General features: G+C 57.4%; 1 protein-coding gene across 5 annotated transcripts in view; it reads right to left on the reverse strand.

The window, feature by feature from the left end:
• Positions 1 to 1,082: 1,082 nt before the first annotated feature.
• LIG1 (DNA ligase 1) overlaps positions 1,083 to 16,666 on the reverse strand; it is a 32,277-nt gene continuing 16,693 nt past the window's right edge. For all 5 annotated transcript variants that reach the window (XM_079119041.1, XM_079119042.1, XM_079119044.1 and 2 more), the window contains exons 10-28: positions 16,333 to 16,413; positions 16,035 to 16,091; positions 15,296 to 15,468; positions 14,416 to 14,582; positions 14,096 to 14,172; positions 13,555 to 13,646; positions 13,258 to 13,357; positions 12,426 to 12,511; positions 11,672 to 11,787; positions 10,498 to 10,593; positions 8,590 to 8,700; positions 8,045 to 8,116; positions 6,175 to 6,319; positions 5,986 to 6,068; positions 4,745 to 4,897; positions 3,269 to 3,322; positions 2,456 to 2,599; positions 1,428 to 1,520; positions 1,083 to 1,312 (exon numbers count right to left, since the gene is read on the reverse strand). In XM_079119041.1, coding sequence (XP_078975167.1) covers positions 1,229 to 1,312; positions 1,428 to 1,520; positions 2,456 to 2,599; positions 3,269 to 3,322; positions 4,745 to 4,897; positions 5,986 to 6,068; positions 6,175 to 6,319; positions 8,045 to 8,116; positions 8,590 to 8,700; positions 10,498 to 10,593; positions 11,672 to 11,787; positions 12,426 to 12,511; positions 13,258 to 13,357; positions 13,555 to 13,646; positions 14,096 to 14,172; positions 14,416 to 14,582; positions 15,296 to 15,468; positions 16,035 to 16,091; positions 16,333 to 16,413 — 1,984 coding nt within the window. In that variant the 3' untranslated portion in view covers positions 1,083 to 1,228. The remainder of the gene's footprint in view (positions 1,313 to 1,427; positions 1,521 to 2,455; positions 2,600 to 3,268; positions 3,323 to 4,744; positions 4,898 to 5,985; positions 6,069 to 6,174; positions 6,320 to 8,044; positions 8,117 to 8,589; positions 8,701 to 10,497; positions 10,594 to 11,671; positions 11,788 to 12,425; positions 12,512 to 13,257; positions 13,358 to 13,554; positions 13,647 to 14,095; positions 14,173 to 14,415; positions 14,583 to 15,295; positions 15,469 to 16,034; positions 16,092 to 16,332; positions 16,414 to 16,666) is intronic.

The raw sequence follows: 16,666 nt of genomic DNA on the forward strand, positions 1-16,666 counted from the left end.
TTGATTTTATTGCTAAAGAGAAAGGCACTTTCACACTGAAGCAGACTGGCTCGGTGCCCAGCACAGCTCCTACACCCCCAGGCAGGTCATTCTCAGGGCCCTGGGGAGGCCCAGCTCCAGATGAGGAGATGGCACTGCCAAGTGGGCACTTCTCTAAATCAGCCCCTTTGTCACCCCTTGGCTGCAGAGGGAGCAGGAGGCTCGCTTATTTCTAGCCATAGTGAGCTGGGAGGGGGTTGGAGGAAACATCTTAAGCAAAGCTTGGACTGGCTTGTTGATGTCACAGGCAAATGCAGAGCCTAGGAGGGCGAGGGCCCTGGCCATATCTCAGTCCAACTCTTACTAGCTGAGCTTTATAGCTGGCACTGGAATGCTGATAGTGACAAGTGTTTTCTTATCTGAAAAATCAGAGATCATAACTGTCTGAACATGACAGATGTGGGGTGAGTTAGATGAGGTGATGCGCCAGACACTGATGGCCAAGTCTGGCTCATTTTATTTCCTTTCAGGGGGAAAAAACAACGGTCATCATCATGATATCAAAACACCAGGGAGCTCCATTCAGAGTGAACCTTTTGCTGGAAGACGGCTCCCAGCAAGCTTTGTGACAGGTGTGCTCATGTGGCAGAGCCATGGGTTCTGGCCCTGGCAGGCCTGAGCAGGAAGTGCTGCTTCCTGGTGTGTTGCCTACAAACCCACATGCTGCCCTCTGACCTGGTCCAGAGCTGGCTCCATCTGGAACACCCCTCCACCCTGCCCCCAGGGGGTCAATCGCTGAGGTCTGCACAGGGCTCAGGACAGGGACCACCAGCTGGAATGCTTGGAGGTCCAACAAGCTAAAATAAACTGTCACAGGCCAATACAAAACAGTGTATTTGAGTCCTTGGCTGCACTGTCCCCGTGTGCAGTGCTCAATGGCTGCTGGTGACTGTCAGCTGTCATCATACAGCATGGGGCAAACACCACCAGCTCTGTGGAGGGCCCTGAGGTACAGCACAGGCTCCTAGATCCCATCACTGTTCCTTGCTGCCCAGTGTGAGAGCCCAGAGCCCAGAGCCCAGCATGACCCTTGTCACACACCAGGAGTTCGGTAATTATTTATTGAAAAGAAAAAACCAAATGAATCCCAGACCTAGCACCACCCCTAGCACACACGCCAGAGTGCAGCAGCAGACATGCAACACCCCCGGTTCCTCCGCCTCTGTCCCAGCCCCTGGGAGGTCAGGCCTTAGTAGAAATCTTCAGGGTCGGAGTCTGAGCCTGCACCTTGTTGATTCTGAATCTGACTTTGTTTCCGGTATAGACAGGCCACCTGAGGAGGGGTTGGGGGGGGTCAGCAGCACCCTGCTGCCCCCCCCACCTCCTGAAGAGGCCAGTCTGGTCACGCAAGCCCACGCTAAGCAAACTCAGTCTTCCAAGGGCCTCACCTGGGCACTGGTGGTGGCTTCCTCTGGCTTCTTGTCTTCACGGACACGAATGAACCGAGGGAAGCGAAGTGAGATGCCTTTCTCACTGTCCACCTGGGGAGGAGGTGGAGGCGTGGCTTGGGTACACTAGCCAGAGCCCTGGGCGTTCCCACCAGGCTCCTCCTCCTGCCTCCACCCTGGCTGCTTCCTGATCCACACAGAGGGACTGAGCAGTAGGGGAGCAGAGCAGCTGAGGAAGAGCCTGGGTCCCGTGCCTGTGCTTCAGAGGTACCAGCTGCTGGGCCCACGCAGGGCTCCTACTCAGCTGCCGCCCTCAGAGCCTGGTGACACTGGCCAGTCACTTTGGCTCTTGGAGGTGCTATCTCCTTGTGTATAAAATGGAGATAACCCTGTAGACATTATTGTAAGGATTAAATGAGTAACATGAGCATTGGCTCACAGTGAGCACAGGACAAATGCCAGCTACTCTTTCTTGTGACCAGGAGACCCTGACTCAATGTACAGCACAAGAGGAAAATTTTTTAAAAATCAGATAAAAATAGGAGTCCACCCTTCAGAAATGGGAGTCTGTTTCTAATCAGAAATGTGCTTGCCAGGTTTTGAAGGATGGGACAAGACCTGCCAGACACTGGAAAGGTGTGCCTCCCTACTCAAAGGGACTAGAAGGGACAGCTCCCTGATGTGCGGTGTCACTCTGCAGCCACCGCTGGCGCCCCCTGCTGCACACTTCCTGCCTGGGCTGCTCTGGCAGAACCCCGGTGCAGCACGCTTGGAATTTACACTCAGTGCTGGGAGAATCCCCAGGCAAGGAAGCAATTGCGGGCCTGGAAGGAGATGCCTAGGGGCTGAACCAAGTTGTCAAAAGTCGCTACAGAGCTGCAGGCAGGACCATGACCCTAATCAAGTGATGTCACAGTTCTAAACTGATTTTTTAGAGAAATGATTTCTGACCTCATTACTGGACACTAAAACTCTCTTAACCACTATGTGGGCCTGAGATCCACTCTCCCTCAGGCTCCCGCACTCACCAGGCCCCGGGCAGCAGGGTAGATGGGGGAGAGAGAGAGGTCCGCACACTTCACCTCCCACACAGCGCTGGGGTCGAGCCAGTGGTCAGGGGCCACGGCACCGTCGGCCCGGACATAGGGGCGTGGGGTGGGTAGCACCAGGGCCTATGGTATGCATCAGGAAAGAGGGTCTCAGATCTCAAAGCCAAGGCTAGCAGGTGTGAGGATTAGGAAGTAGGGCAAGAGGGAAGAACATGGAGGAAGAATAGAGAGACGGACACCCCTAAAGAAAAATGATGGAGAAGGAACGAGGAATGGAGGACAGGGTGAAAGAAGACGGGCCCGGAGCCAAGACAGGACAGTAAGATAAAAGAGGCAGACACCCAGAGGGAGGGACAGAGACTAGGGGTGGTGATGGGCAGAGGCCCCTCAGAGTGGAGGACAGAGACGCAGAGAGGACGGTGAGAAAGATCCAAAGAACGGGACAGAGGTGGAGCCAGGACCCAGAGATACCAACACACAGGACGGAGACCCCAAAATACCTGCAGCCACAACACTCCCTCCCCTAGGGGCTCACCAAGCACCTCGGAGGCCACCCTACAGGAACCCCTCCCCAGGTTCCATGCTGCCATGGACAGTCAATGCATCATGCTCAGGGAGACGAGGCCTCTTGGCCAGGGTCACTAGCTGTGCCTTGAACCTGGACACGTGGAGCTTCAAAGCCCATCCTCCTGCCACTGCCCTCCTGCCCACACCCTGAGCCCCAAGAGGCCGGCGGCCAGGCGCCTGTACAGAGTGAGGGCATTGGGCGAGGCCTGTGGCCACCGGGCTCACCTGCAGGCTCTGGTGGTGCTCCTCCAGTTCCTCATCACTGAAGCCGGTTCCAAGCTGCAGGGAGCACATGGCAGGTCAGAAGCTGGCGGGCACCTCGCTGCTCTGCTACCTGAGGACTGTTCCCGTGCATGCTGACACTCCCCAACCCACTCTAGTCCCACCAGAGTCCACAGAAGTCAGGGCAAAGGGGTGGGGTGATGCTGAGCACTGGTCAGGACCCCCAGGCAGGTGCCGCCTCTCACCCAGCAGGCGCTCCCTCAGTCACTCACTGCGCCACTTGGCTAGGAAGTCACTCCCCTGGGCTCATCCACATCCACCCACCTGCAAACCAGCCCAAACCTTCCATCTTAATCTGCAAGAATTTCACTGCCCCAGTCACAGTCACAGCCAGCAGACAAGACGGCCACCGTTAAACTACTCACAGAAAATCTCAACGGGAACTCTCTCTTACTATACTGAGCCTTAAGTTTTCCCCCTCTTGTCCTAACAATAGCTATTTAAAGTATCTCTGCTACAGAAATAACATAAATGACAGACTGGTGCCCAAAGATGTGGTGAGTCACAGATCACTCTCATCACTGATGTGGGCTGACGACATATGTGAGGCTGCCAGGAGTCTAACCATCCATGACAGGGCGCAGGCTCAGGAAATGGGACCTGGCCCCCAGACTCCTGTGCAGGTAACTCAGGTTACCATGCTATTAAACCCAGGACAGCATTTGAAATGAAGTCATTTTTAAGACAAAAAGAAAAGAAAATCACTTAGAAAATTGCAACATGATAAGAATGTGATGAAACACCCCCCCCTCTGCTTCTATGCTCGTGCAGTGGGATTCTTTCTGGGTGGTAGTTTGTTCTGTTTCTATGACAAAAGACCCAAAGTCGTTGGATACGGGAAAACAGGAAATGCATAGGAAAGGCCAGTCACAATGTGCACAGCTCTAAAACGCTTCTAAACTTTAAAAAACAAACCCCACATTTCCCAAGGACCCCTTGCAGATGGGGGTGGGCCATGGAGTAAGACTGACAGGAAACTTGGGCAGAGGGTGCTCCCTGGCCTGGGCAGGCAGTCGCCCCTCCTTGCCCTCCAGCCTTCCTCCTGCAGCTTGGGGCATGAAGCCCATGACAGCAGAACACCTGCAGCCACACTGCAATGATGAAGCCAGAACACAGGACAAACAGGACCATGGAGAAAGAGGTGAAGCCCAGATCCCTAAGGAGGCCCGGAGCTGCCTGGCCCCCAGGGCCTCTCCCTCCCGTCAGCTGACCTCCGCACCTCCGCTCCTCCACTCCCTCCGCGTACCTTCTGGATGAGCCTATTTTTCTGTTCAAAGCAAGACTCATTCACAGAATCAGAAAAACACACAGAACCAGGAAACGGTCGTTCCCCCATGGAGGAGGTGACAGCCTGGCCCAGGCCCCCAGAGTCTGATCTACTGCTTTTCTGCTTCGGTGGTGGGCACCTCTCCCCAGGACCTTGCATATGGCCTGCAGCTCCTCACTGTCCTCGTCGTAGGCGGCCAGCAGGAAGCCCCCGTACCGGCCGGCTCGCTTCCCCCGGCCCAGGTAGGCGCCGATCACCACGAGGTCCAGCGTGTCGCCCACGCCATCCAGGTAGTCCTTCTTCAGCTGGGGAGAGGAGCCAGAGGTGAGTAGGGGCCAGGCACCCTCACTGCTGGAGGCTCATCGGTGGGCTGAGGAGGGACTGGGATGTCTTGGAACTTCCGGGAAGAACACCACGAGGAGACCTGGGAAAAGCCTCCAGGCTTGAGGCAGGGAGGGGCAAGGTGGGCCCCCCAGGCCACCCTGCAGCCCTCTCTCCCTCTGTCCTGACAACCAAGGCCGACCCCTGCGCTCACCTGTCCAGGACCACACTTATCCAGTTCATCAAAAACAGCCGTGAGGCACCACCTGTGGATGCCCGAGTGCACACTTCCCAAGGCAGGAAGGTCTGTGCCCATAGCTGCTTCAGGTCCAGGAGGGGACGCAGACCAGGGCGAACACACAGAGGCCTGCGAATTCAGCTCCCTGTCCTCCTGCTTGATCCTCCCATCCTGTCCGCCCAGCTCCCCTCCAGCCCCCAGCAGACCTGGCCCCAGCTAGTGCAGCCAGAGGACCCCCACGAAATGGCAACTGGATATGTGACTTCCCATATGAAGCCCCTGCAGGCTTCCCAAAACTTTCAGAGGAAAATCCAGTTTGATCTTATGGTGGCCTGAGGGGCTGTGTGACCTGGGGCCACTTTCCACTCTACCCCGCCTGGCCCACCCTGTGCCCTGCACACACCTCTCACCTCAGGGCCTTTGTACCTGAATATCCTGCCCCAACCTCCATGTGGGCAGCCCTTCCTGTCACCCAGGTCCACATCCAAACACTGCCCCTGAAGGGCTTTTCTGGATGATGCAGAGCACACCCATCCTCACTGGCCCTGAGGTCACTCTATCCCATCCATGTCTGGCTGACTCCCTTTCCAGGTTCCTGGCTAAACAGGGAAGCCTGCTAGGGATGGTGCAGCCCCATCTGGCCTCCTCCACAGCTCCCAGGGCTGAGGCCAGAGGTTCACAGCCAGTTCCTGGTGGGCTGGTTAGCCAGGAGGTCTGAGGGGCATCTGGCGGGTGGGATGGAGGGAAGGGCTCCTGGGCGCAGCTGGAGGCACATCACCGAGTGACACAGGGACCGGCGTGAGGCCTGGGTGGGCAGGCTGGGGCGGGAATCACCTTGAGCCAGTTGTGTGACCTCTTGGCGATCTCGTAGGTGGCATCGACATCCAGGGTCTTCACCATCAGCCCCTCGCAGGAGTCTGAGGAGGCACAGGAGGAGGCACAGAAGATGGCCAGTGGCATTTCTGGACTCACCAAGGCTGGGCAGGCCAGGGAGCTCGTGGGAGCTAAGAGCGGCTGCCTCACCTTTCACCGACTGCTCCAAGAACTCAGCGATCTGCTCAGTGTCCTTGGTGTCCAGGGAGGTGGCGAAGACAAACTCACCCTCCGCCTCCACGAAGTGCTCGCGGAGCAGCTGCCGGCGTCGTGACAGGGGTTCACGGACCAGGGACTGGGGAGGGGAGGGACGCCATTGTGCAAACAGAGGCCAGCAGCCCCGATCTTGAGGCCAGAGGGAATCGTATGCTCAGGTCATCAACAAGAGGGTGGACCCAGCTTAGTCGGTGACCTCAGGAGCATCAGGCAGAGGTGTGGCCTGGCTGGAGCTGGAAGGGCCTCTATGCACCTCGTTAATGCCAGTCCAACAGGGAGAAAAAGAAGCCAGTGGCCATTAGGTTAGTAACCCTGTTCCCAAGAACATACTCCATCCACACAGGGCTTGGCTGCTGCTTCCTGGTAAGAATCAGAGTAAATACTATCGTCCCCTGGAATCTGTGGGGACTCCTGCTGATGCTTAAGTAGTTTATAAAATGGTGCAGTATCTGTATAAAGCGCAAGTCACTTTGACTCATCTCTCTGTTAGCTATCATACCTAGTGCAAGGTACACGTAAATGTCTGCAACGCTGCGTGAACAGGGGTAATCACAAGAAAAGATCTGCATACATTTGCACAGATGCAGTTCTTGCGAGTATATTCAATCCTAGGCTGTTGGAACCCACAGACATGGATACTGAAGAATCAAAGGCGACTGTATTCCCGGCTTTGTGTCTGTCACAGTCACCCAGCCCTGCTGTTGCAGGGCAGAGAGCCACAGACCATGAGCAAATGGGCCCGGTCACGTTCCAGTAGAGCCTCAGTTACAAACCCAGGTGGTGGATGGGACAGACGTGGCTATGGGCTGCCAAGCTTGGATGAGACCTTGTCTACTGGTGGACGCTCTGCTCGCGTCTGCCATAACAGGAACTCAAAAGCCTCGTGGAAGCTGACCTGCTCTCTGGTCTTAGCAGCTTGATTGAATGGACTCTGTCCTCGCCAGGATATAAATATACTCCCAATACTGGGGTCAGCCCTTTCCTTGCCCAGTGTCATGTGAGCGGAAGAATCTTGGGAGAGGCAAGGGGAGGAAGAGAGCAGTCTCCTAGTCCCTCCTACCCATCTTGGAGGAGGACGACTCTCCTCTCCCAGGCTGGGGTGAGAATGCTCCTGACACATGAGGCTCCCCAGATACTTGGTGGGTACCCCAAAGCAACCGTCTTCAGACTTCTCAGTCTTGGGACCCCCTTACACTCTTAGAAAGCATTGAGAACTCACTCCAAAGAGTCTTTGTTTATGTGGGTTACATTTCTTGATATTGAACATTTTAGAAATTAAAAATAGGAAATTTGAATGATAGTGATTCATTTAAAGAATAAATTCAATATGCTCATCTGAATAGCAGGTTTTTCTTGTTGTTGAAGTGCTGGGGATTGAGTCTAGGGGCCTTGCACGAGTTAGGCAAGTGTTACACACTGACCCACGCTCCAGATCCCAAACACCATGTTTTATAAAACACCTATATTTAAAAAAACAGTGAGGAGAGAGGTGCTGCTCTCTTCCGTTTTTCCAGTTTCCTTACCGTCTGGCTTTGCGCATCTGCTTAGGCACTCTGATGGCTGCAATGCAGGTCTGAGTGGCAGACACAGAGAAATCTGCTCCCACAGATGTGGAGCCAGAGGACCTCACAGACCCCCTAAAAGGGCTTGGGGACCTCAGGGGTCCTGCAATCACACTCAAAGCACTGCCTGAGCACGGTCTCCTAGCTAAGTGACAGCAAAATTAGTGATGGAAGCCACTCTGCCACCCCAGGCTCACGCCTCACCCTCAGCCCTTGGTGGCCCCAGCCAGAGTGGAACCCACCTCTCCGTTGAGGTAGATGAGGTCGAAGGCGTAAAGACACACCTGCACCTGGATCTCCGAGGCATCTACCTCCTGGTTGGGGCAGAACAGAGAGGAGGAGTGGGTGAGTGAGACGGGGAGGCTGCGTCCCCTCCCACTGTGCTGGGGCACACCAGCCACCTACTCTCCCGGCCCCGAGCTGTGGCTGCACCTGTGAAGGCAGCGATGCTGGGCCCAGGTCCCGAGTCACGATGGCTCTTAGCAAACCCCAACAGCCTCACTTCCCCTCAGGTCTGTTTTCCCAGCCCCCTCTGCAGCTAATGGTGGTGACAGACCACAATTCTGACCAGTCCGTGGTCAAGGGAAAGCCTGGGGGCCTTCCAGGGCAGATCTACTTTCACAGTAAAATGAGTGAGATGCAGGAAAGGGCCTTTTCCCACTTCCTAACTGGGACGCCGGGATGGAGCGTGGTGGCCACTTCACCAAAGGCTGTCAGAACTGCATCCAGACTGACAGGAAAGGGTCGGTGTGGAACCATGGCAGGTGTTGGGGGAGGCTGGTACTACCTTGCGTTTGCGAGTGGTAAGCACTTGGAATGGCTGGATTTGCTTCTTTTCCCGGTCCCAAGCCACAGCTTCCGTGTCCAGGATGAAGGATGTGACTGATGGGAGTTTAATCTGAAGAGAGGAGGAGGAGATGCAGGGCTGGTGAGATGCTGGGAAAGAGATCAAGAAAACAGACAGGGAAACAAATGGCCTTTTTCTTCCAAAACTCATCCCAAGACACGAATACAGGTCCTCTTCTACCTTCTCTGAGGAAGGACTATTGGGTCCTTCAAGCTGGACACCCAGGAGCCCGTCATCTCCCACTTCCTCTCCACCACACTCAATCCCAAGGACATCTGTGACTTCCCCTGAAACCTAAGCCACCCCTTTTTATTTCTCCACAGTTGGCCCAGGATGCCCTGTCCTGGGGGTTCTCTCTACACCCTAGCAATTCACTCTCTTCACAGCAGACAGGTGACTGTGACAAACCCTGAATCGGATCACCAGGCAACCCTGCTAAAAATCACCCTCAACTCCCCAGAGCTGTGGGGACTCTCCTCGATCACTCCTGGTTCTCCCCCAGTGCATCCGCCCCTCAGTCTCTCTTCACCCCAGAACGTCAGCCTCTCCACTTCTCAAATGGGCTGTGCCTGTCCCACCATGATGTCTGCAGAGGCTGATCCCTCTGAGATGCCTGTCCCCACCCTTCTCCTGTCTTGTCCATGGTCTACCCGGGAAGTTTTCTTCTCCCTCAGACAATTCCAGGGGTACCTTTCATCTGCACCTGGGCCCGTGGCCAAAGGCTCTACTTCCCTGACATTTAGGCTAAATCAAGTCTATTTCTCACACCAGCTAAGAGCATGCTGGTCCTTTTCTTCAGAGCTCTGATCTCCATGTGGAATTACAGAACCAGAGGGCAGACCCTGACAGAGGTCTGCCTGCCTGCAAGGATACGAGCTTGGGCCAGGGCCACCCATATTACACCTGGGCTGAGCAAGGCTCCCAGTAACACCTGCTGAGTGAGCAAGCAGGAGGCCAGATACAGGCGACCGTGGACTGCACGATGCCTCCCACAGAAGCTCCAGAGACAAAACCAGCCTGAGACAAAAGCGCCTTGGCGGCTGCCTCTGGCAAAGGGGCAGGGCTGGATGGCCAGGGTTTGAGAAAGCACGTCTGCTGATGAGCTTATCTGAGCCTCCACTGGTGTGCATGGAGGCCCTACTGCCCTTGCTGCCTCTTACTGGCAGAATCCTCAACACTGCTTCCTGCTCATTGGAGGAAACAATTTCCTGTCTGAATAGGGGCAGGCAAGGGGCAGTGCTCCCTGATGGGGGACTGTTAGAACAGACTCCAGATCACCCCAGGTGTAGAGGAACCCCCAGCTCCACGGCCCAGCATCACCACACCTCGGGCTCATGATCCGAGACTCCAGGCTGGCTCCCTGCAGCCCCCCTGAGCCCTCCCCCTGCCTTCCTGCTGAGAGACAGACTGCTGGGCTCCATCCCAGTTTCCAGGCCGATGCTGCTCTAGGGTAGCCATGGCACCTAGTGATGGCCAGGGGTGGGGAAGAGACCTGGGAAGTGCCAGAAGCTGGACCCCTTCACTTTGTCTGCAAATGTGGCAGTAAGGGGACAAGCACTGTGAAGAAAAGCTGAGGGCAGAGGAGACAGGCAGAAATGAACTGGATGCAGGACACCAGCCCACCATCAAGGCAGCCCTGCACTGCCCGCAGGACACCAGCCCACCATCGAGGCAGCCCTGCACTGCCCACCCACATTTGGAAAAAAACAGCATCTGTTTAAGTAAGTGTTTTGTTACGTCAGGAAAATGCACTCAGATCTCCTGATGGGGCCCAGGGGTCCTGCTGGCTGCAGGGCCCGCCATTCTGCATCACGACTGTAGACCTGAAGAGCACAGGCGGGCGCCCACCTTGGGAATGCGGCTGATGATGTCAGGGTACTTTCCTGTGTTATCTTCCTGATTCCTGCTGAAAATCTTCACCTCCCCGCCTTCCAGAAGGTGGATCTGCCATTAAGGGGTGAGGAGAGGACATTAGAGTCCAGCCCACCCCAGGCAGCCCCTCTCTTCTCTTCAGACCCTACTTTCCTGGCAGAGGCTGAGAGGCTCTGAAGGAGGCGACCTGGGTGACTGTCCCCTTGGCACCTCCTGCCCCACCACCCCCTCTAGTCCACCTCTGCTACCGAAGGCCATCTCCCTGGCTTCCAGTGCACACACTGGTCTGAAGCCCAATACGCTTGCTCCTCTGTTTCTATTTTCTTTTTCTCTTTAGTACTGGAGATTGAACCCAGGGGTGCTTTACCACTCTGCCACATCCTCAGTCCTTCTTATAATTTATTTAGAAACAGGGTCTGGGTTGCTTAGAGCCTTGCTAAGTTGCTGGGGCTGGCTCTGAACTTATAATCCTCCTGTCTCAGCCGCCTGAGTTGCTGGATTACAGGTGTTCGCCATAGCACCCAGCCCCTGGTTTCTATAGTTGATTATTTTAACAGTTACCATCCCATGTGGGGCTCATACAAGCCAGCTCATGGTGTTACCTCAGGAACTGGTTCTATATTTAAAATCGTGACCACTCTGTAAATCACTTTCTTTTTTTCTCGGTGTTACTTGGAAGATAAAGCGTCTGCCTGTGACGCTTTGTCCATGGAATCTCCTGCTTACAACGTTCTCAAAGCTCCGTAGACACCACCTGCTCTGACTGCCCACCCACCCCATGCGGTACACACAGAGATAGGCCCAGAGCCCACCAGGACAGGAGACCCACAGGCTTAGAGCCAGGATTAAGGGCATCTGAAGGTCACAGAACACATACATGTCAGTGCACTAAGGGTCACACAGGCATCTCCTGGGATGGCCTCACGCACAGCAGCCCCCAGTGGAGCAGGTATCATGGACCTCCCCCACTGCAGGTAAGGACTGGTGTGGGCTACCCTTCGACAAGCTAGTGTGTGCTGGGGGTTACCACGCTCACTACGGAGGGGAAACAAGAGCCCAGAGACGAGCAAGGCGCAGGCAGCTCGTGAGAGGCAGGCTCTGTGCTTAGGCTGGTGCTTCCATGCAGAGCCAGGACTGTGCCCGCCCCTACCTGTGCCCTCTGTCCGTCGTACTTGTACTCGCAGGTGAAGGCTGCCTCCTCGAAGCGTTTCAGGACCTCGCTGACGCCCCGAGTGGGATGGGCCAACATTGGTTTCAGGGGCACCCCTGGGGGCAAGGGGAAGCACATTAGGGGAGTCTGGGGCAGAGGACGGCGAGGAGTCCCTGCATCAGAGGGGGTGTTGGGGGACGTGGCCACGGGCCCAGGACTGCTGCCCTTTGAGTGCTGCAGAAGACAAAGCTTCCCCTTCTCTGAAGGGCCCCCACTTGGGACGGCACCTGCCAGGCTCCCTGGCAGCCGGGAAAGGCGACTGGAAGGCACACAGAGCATGTACCCAACGTCTGGCCACAGCCTTACAAGCAACGTGGCTGCCTCCCCTGACTCTGGCACGAGGATGTGGTAATTCACACCTGGCAGAGCGAAGACCTTGGGATGGTAGAGGGACAAGACAGAAGGACCCTGGGGCCACCCAGAGCCCACCTGCCTTGCTCTGGACACTTGTGTGTGGGAGAGACTCTCTCTGGACAACCCACTGCCCTCTAGGCTACCTCAGTAGCTTTGCCACACCCTGTCCACTCAGAAGAGGAAGCTGTGGAGGCAAGGAAGGGGTCGCAGGACGAGGGAGCAGGACTGAGTCCTGGTGGGGAGAGGGGGCTCTAGGTCCTCAGTGGGTGGCTGTCAGGGCCCCCTTGCACCTCTCCTTCAGGCGCGGGCTGTGGCCAGCTCGAGAGCCCGAGGGTGGTACCTGGGCTCAGCCTGCAGTGCTCCGGGAGTTGCTCCAGGCCATGCTCCAGCAGCACAGGGACGAGTCTGTCCAGGTCGGGCACCTCGCTGGGGTAGGGGTGAGAACAAGACGGGGATTCACTAGAACCCGCACGCCTGAGGACTGTGCTGGTGGCTGCGTGCGCCGCGGGAAGGGCCTCTCGCCCGTACTCTGAGCTGGGCCCGTGAATGCCTCTGCCTGTCTCCACAACCACACTGCGGCTCCCCTGCCACCCTGTGTCCTCCCTCAGTCACCAATGTCACTGTCTCCCTTAGTGGGGGCCCAATGTCACCCCTATCCCTCCCCATGAAGCCCGTGATCCTCCACACAGCTACGCAGGGAAACCAACCAAGTTAAACCCGTTTCGTCAGTGCCAGGTGCCCTGCAAAGATCCCACCTATCTGGTCTGGGCCTGAGCTCACCAGCTGGCCCAGTAGGTACCTGGGAGCACGTGTGGAGCTGCTTGCGGCCCTCCTGTCTCTGATACAGTTTTGTTCACCAGCTCCAGGCCAGCTGCTGGCCAAGGTCCCGCTACATGGCTTGCTCTGAGGCCCTCACCATCATGTCCTCTCTGTGACCATGGCAAGCTTTTGCTATGGGTCAGTCTCCAGCCCCTCCCTGAGTCTCTTAGGACTCTTCCTGTGAAGCCTGGCCAGACCCAGGCCTCCTGACACCTGCTGTCCTCACTCCAGGTCAGCGTCTGTTTCCCTCTGGTCACCGCCCTTCACGTCTGCCACCTTCCTGATCTTTGTCACCACTTTATCCACCCATGCTCCTCAGCACTCCTGCAGCACCCAAGGCCCCTGGGTCTCACCAGAACGTCTGCTTCAGGATCATGCATTGCTCCTCCAGCCAAGTCTTTCTGGCCTCTGCCGTCCTGCCCTTCCCAGCATCCACCACAGCAGGGGGGAACTCTAGGAAAAGACCCACCAGGGCAACAGTGGGCAGTTAACTGCTGGGAAAGGAATACAGACGCAGACACCTGGGCACCCTTCTCGGGGAGAAGCAGCTGGAGCGGCGGGAGCTGTGGGGTTTGGGTGGGGCATGGGCTCCTGAGGAGAAGGAAGACCACTAATAGTGATGGACGGGAAGAGGCGCCGGCGGGGCTCACCTTGGCCTGGGGGTGTGAGGCTCACAGCCTGGGCAAGGGCAGCCAGCACCGACTGCTCTGCGAGTCCAAGGCGCAGCCGTCCACTCAGGGACCTGGAGAGAGGGCAGGATGTGCTGTGGCTGGCTCCCTCCCAACCTGGTCCCAGGGCCTTGCTCCTGCCTGTCTGACTGGAAGGTGGTGTGACTCGCATGCCTACGTCCCCTCTGTCCAGAGAGGAGGAAACCAGGGCCTCCCTGGGAGAACAGATGGGTGAAGCACTTGGCATTATTTCGCTCCTATTGTCACAGCAAGCTCATGGCTGTGTGCTCACCGCCCTGTCGTACCAGGGCAGGTGTCACTGGTCAGGGCAGGCCTGGCCAAGAGCCCAGGGTCCTGCCTCAAAGGGAGGGGTCAGTCTGTGAGGGGAAACTGGGCTCGAGGTCTGGCTCTTGTTCCTGTTTTCAGGCCTAAAGAAGGTCAGCAGGCCAGCGTGTTAGCAGGGACTCCAGTCGCCAGGCCTCCTACCTTCACCTGCCAGGTGCGCCCTCATCCGCAAACTCACCTGGCAATGAACCGGGCTTCCGAGTGGCGGCAGGCCACGAAGAGTCCTTTGATGATGTCTATCTTCTTGGCCATGGACTGGGGCAGGGGAGAGATGACAGTGCCTGGTGGTCAAGGGAGACCACCTCCTCCCCTTACCCTCTCCCCGCTTCCCACCTCCATGGCCTCCAGCTGCTCTCCTTCCCTGCCTCCCTCTCTGCCCAGCAGCGTCCACTCAGTTCTAGACGCCAGGTCCCCACAGAGTCAGAAGCCTTCCCGCCACACACTTGGCCCGGGGAGCCCGACGTCCTGGCCCCGGGTGAGCTGCCCTGCCCCACTCACAGCACTGCCGGTGAGCCGGGCGATGTCACAGAACTTGGCGAAAACCCCGGAGGTGGTGAGGGGCGGCGGCGGCAGCATGAGCCTCTGGGTGCTGCGGCTGCTCTCGGCCACCAGCCCCAGGTCACCCTTCTCGGCTGCCTCCGCCCGCACCGCCTCCAGCTGCCGACCTTGTTGGGGAGAGGGTGGGCATGGTGAGGGCACGCCTGGCCACGCGGCTCCCACGGCTGGCGGCCAGGTTGTGCTCTCGGACCCCTCATGCTTGGCGAGGCCCCGAACACCCCACTGGGAGGTTCTGCCCACCTGGCTGGCTCGGCTTGTGGAGCACCTGTCAACCACCATGTCAGGCCTAAGAGGCCCCAGAGACCTGCTCGCAGACCATGGCGAGCGGCTGGCGCTCAGGGCCTTGTCGGGGATGCATGGGTGGGCAGTGTGTGCAGATGGGAGATCGCCAGAGCTGAGGCCAGGGTGCCCCACTCCTAGGTGGCATTTATGTCTCATGGCAGCAAACACAAGCCTTCTGCTGGTTTTGTTTTTTTGTTACTCTCTTCTGATGTCACCAATTTGAACGTGGGATGTCCCTTAGTCTTACTTATTGTCCAGAATGGGCCCCAAGGACGCCCCTAGAGGTAAAGGAGGCTGGGAGAACGGAGATGCTGGTCGTGACACTGACCAACATCCCTGACCCCACAGATCCTGTGGCGCAGCCCTCCCAGTCTGCACTGGATGCAGAGATGAAGCCCCTACAACCCCCTTCAAGGTGACATCGGGACCTGGCCCTCTCCAGCCCTCCCTCCCTGGCTCCCCCTTCAACTCCCATCAGCTCTCCCGTCCTTCCACCTCTCCTGAGCTCCCCTCCTGTTGGTCCTCCACAACCCCTCACCTGTGGCCTGGGCCACTGCCTTGAGGAGGACACTGTCACCAATGCCAAGCTCCAGGCCCTGCTGGGGTGGCCCAAGGCGGTTGAGGCTGAGGTAGAGGACAGGGAGGAGGTCTGGAGGTGACAGGGCCACCACAGAGCGCAGAAAGTTGCTCAGTGTCTCCACCATGCGGAGCCTGAAAGAGGGACAGGGCTCATACCTGCCTCAAGGTCAAGGTGTAGGAAGGGGCGGGATGTGGGGAGAGGACAGGAAAGGGTGACAGCAGCTGCAGGATCTGGAGCCACCCAGCTGACGTTAACGAGCACACCCAGAGCAGAAGGCTCCCTGGCAGGGAAGGGCGTGGGTGGCAGAGTGTGCGCAGGCCTGGGCTCCGTGGGGGAGGCTGTGAGAAGGCCCTCCTGTAACCCGACCCACTTCCTTCCACCAGCACTGAGGCACGGAGGCGAGACCAAATCACAGCTGGTGAGAGCCCACTGAACACCGCCACGCACTGTCTGCAGTTCCTGCCCCAAGGTGAGCCTGTTCCCTGACCCCCCAACTCTAGGTGGGTCCTTGTGTCCTGCTTTGACCAACAGAATGAGGCAGAAATGCTACCCGCTCGGGTGATAGACCTGTGGACCGGGGCCACGCGTGTCAGGGGGAAGGGAGGGTGGAGGAGTGGGCAGCAGGAGGCAGTGTCCACCGTGATGCAGGGATGTCCAGGAGCACCTGGCCATTGCCCCACCCAGGCCTGATAATTACCGAGCAGAAACCTCTTCGATCTTCTCGAACGTGCGGGCCACAGCCAGATAAGGGACCCTGAAAGGAAGAGGTGAGAGCCGCTGGGATGGCCCCCACGGTGCCTCAGCATCCGCCTGCTCGCTTGCTAACAACACCGGGGCGTGAAGGCTGCTCTGCTCACTGCCCACTGTCCCCTTCCACACTGCTGACTGTGCCCCAGGACAGGAGGCAGGATGGTCAGTTCCTCCACACAAGGCCCTGGCGGGTGCCTCCCACAACAAGGGGCATTAGGGGACAGTCTGGGAAGGCAGAGTCTCACTTCTGGCCTGGTGTCCAGCAGGCGTCCTCGATGGGGTGGTAGTTGTTCTTGGCAGGATTGTAGCTTGATGGGTGCAGGAGTCTGTGGGTACAAAAAGGAGACTGAACTGGACTGAACTCTGGGTCACAGCCACCATTCCTCCCCGAATGTTTCCTGAATGTGTGCTAGGTGCCTGGCAGGTTTGGGCCCAAGGGCAGTGACCTGTGCCCCATCACCTCCTGACTTCATCTCCTGCTACTGCCCCTTCTGCTTATTCTCCTCTAGCCACGTGGGCTCCTCACTGCCCTTAGATGTCCACAGCTGTCACCTCAGGACCTTTGCACTTACATTCTCT

The sequence above is a fragment of the Sciurus vulgaris genome (assembly GCF_902686455.1).
Source record: "Sciurus vulgaris genome assembly, chromosome: 17".
In the NCBI taxonomy this organism is placed as follows: Eukaryota; Metazoa; Chordata; class Mammalia; order Rodentia; family Sciuridae; genus Sciurus; species Sciurus vulgaris.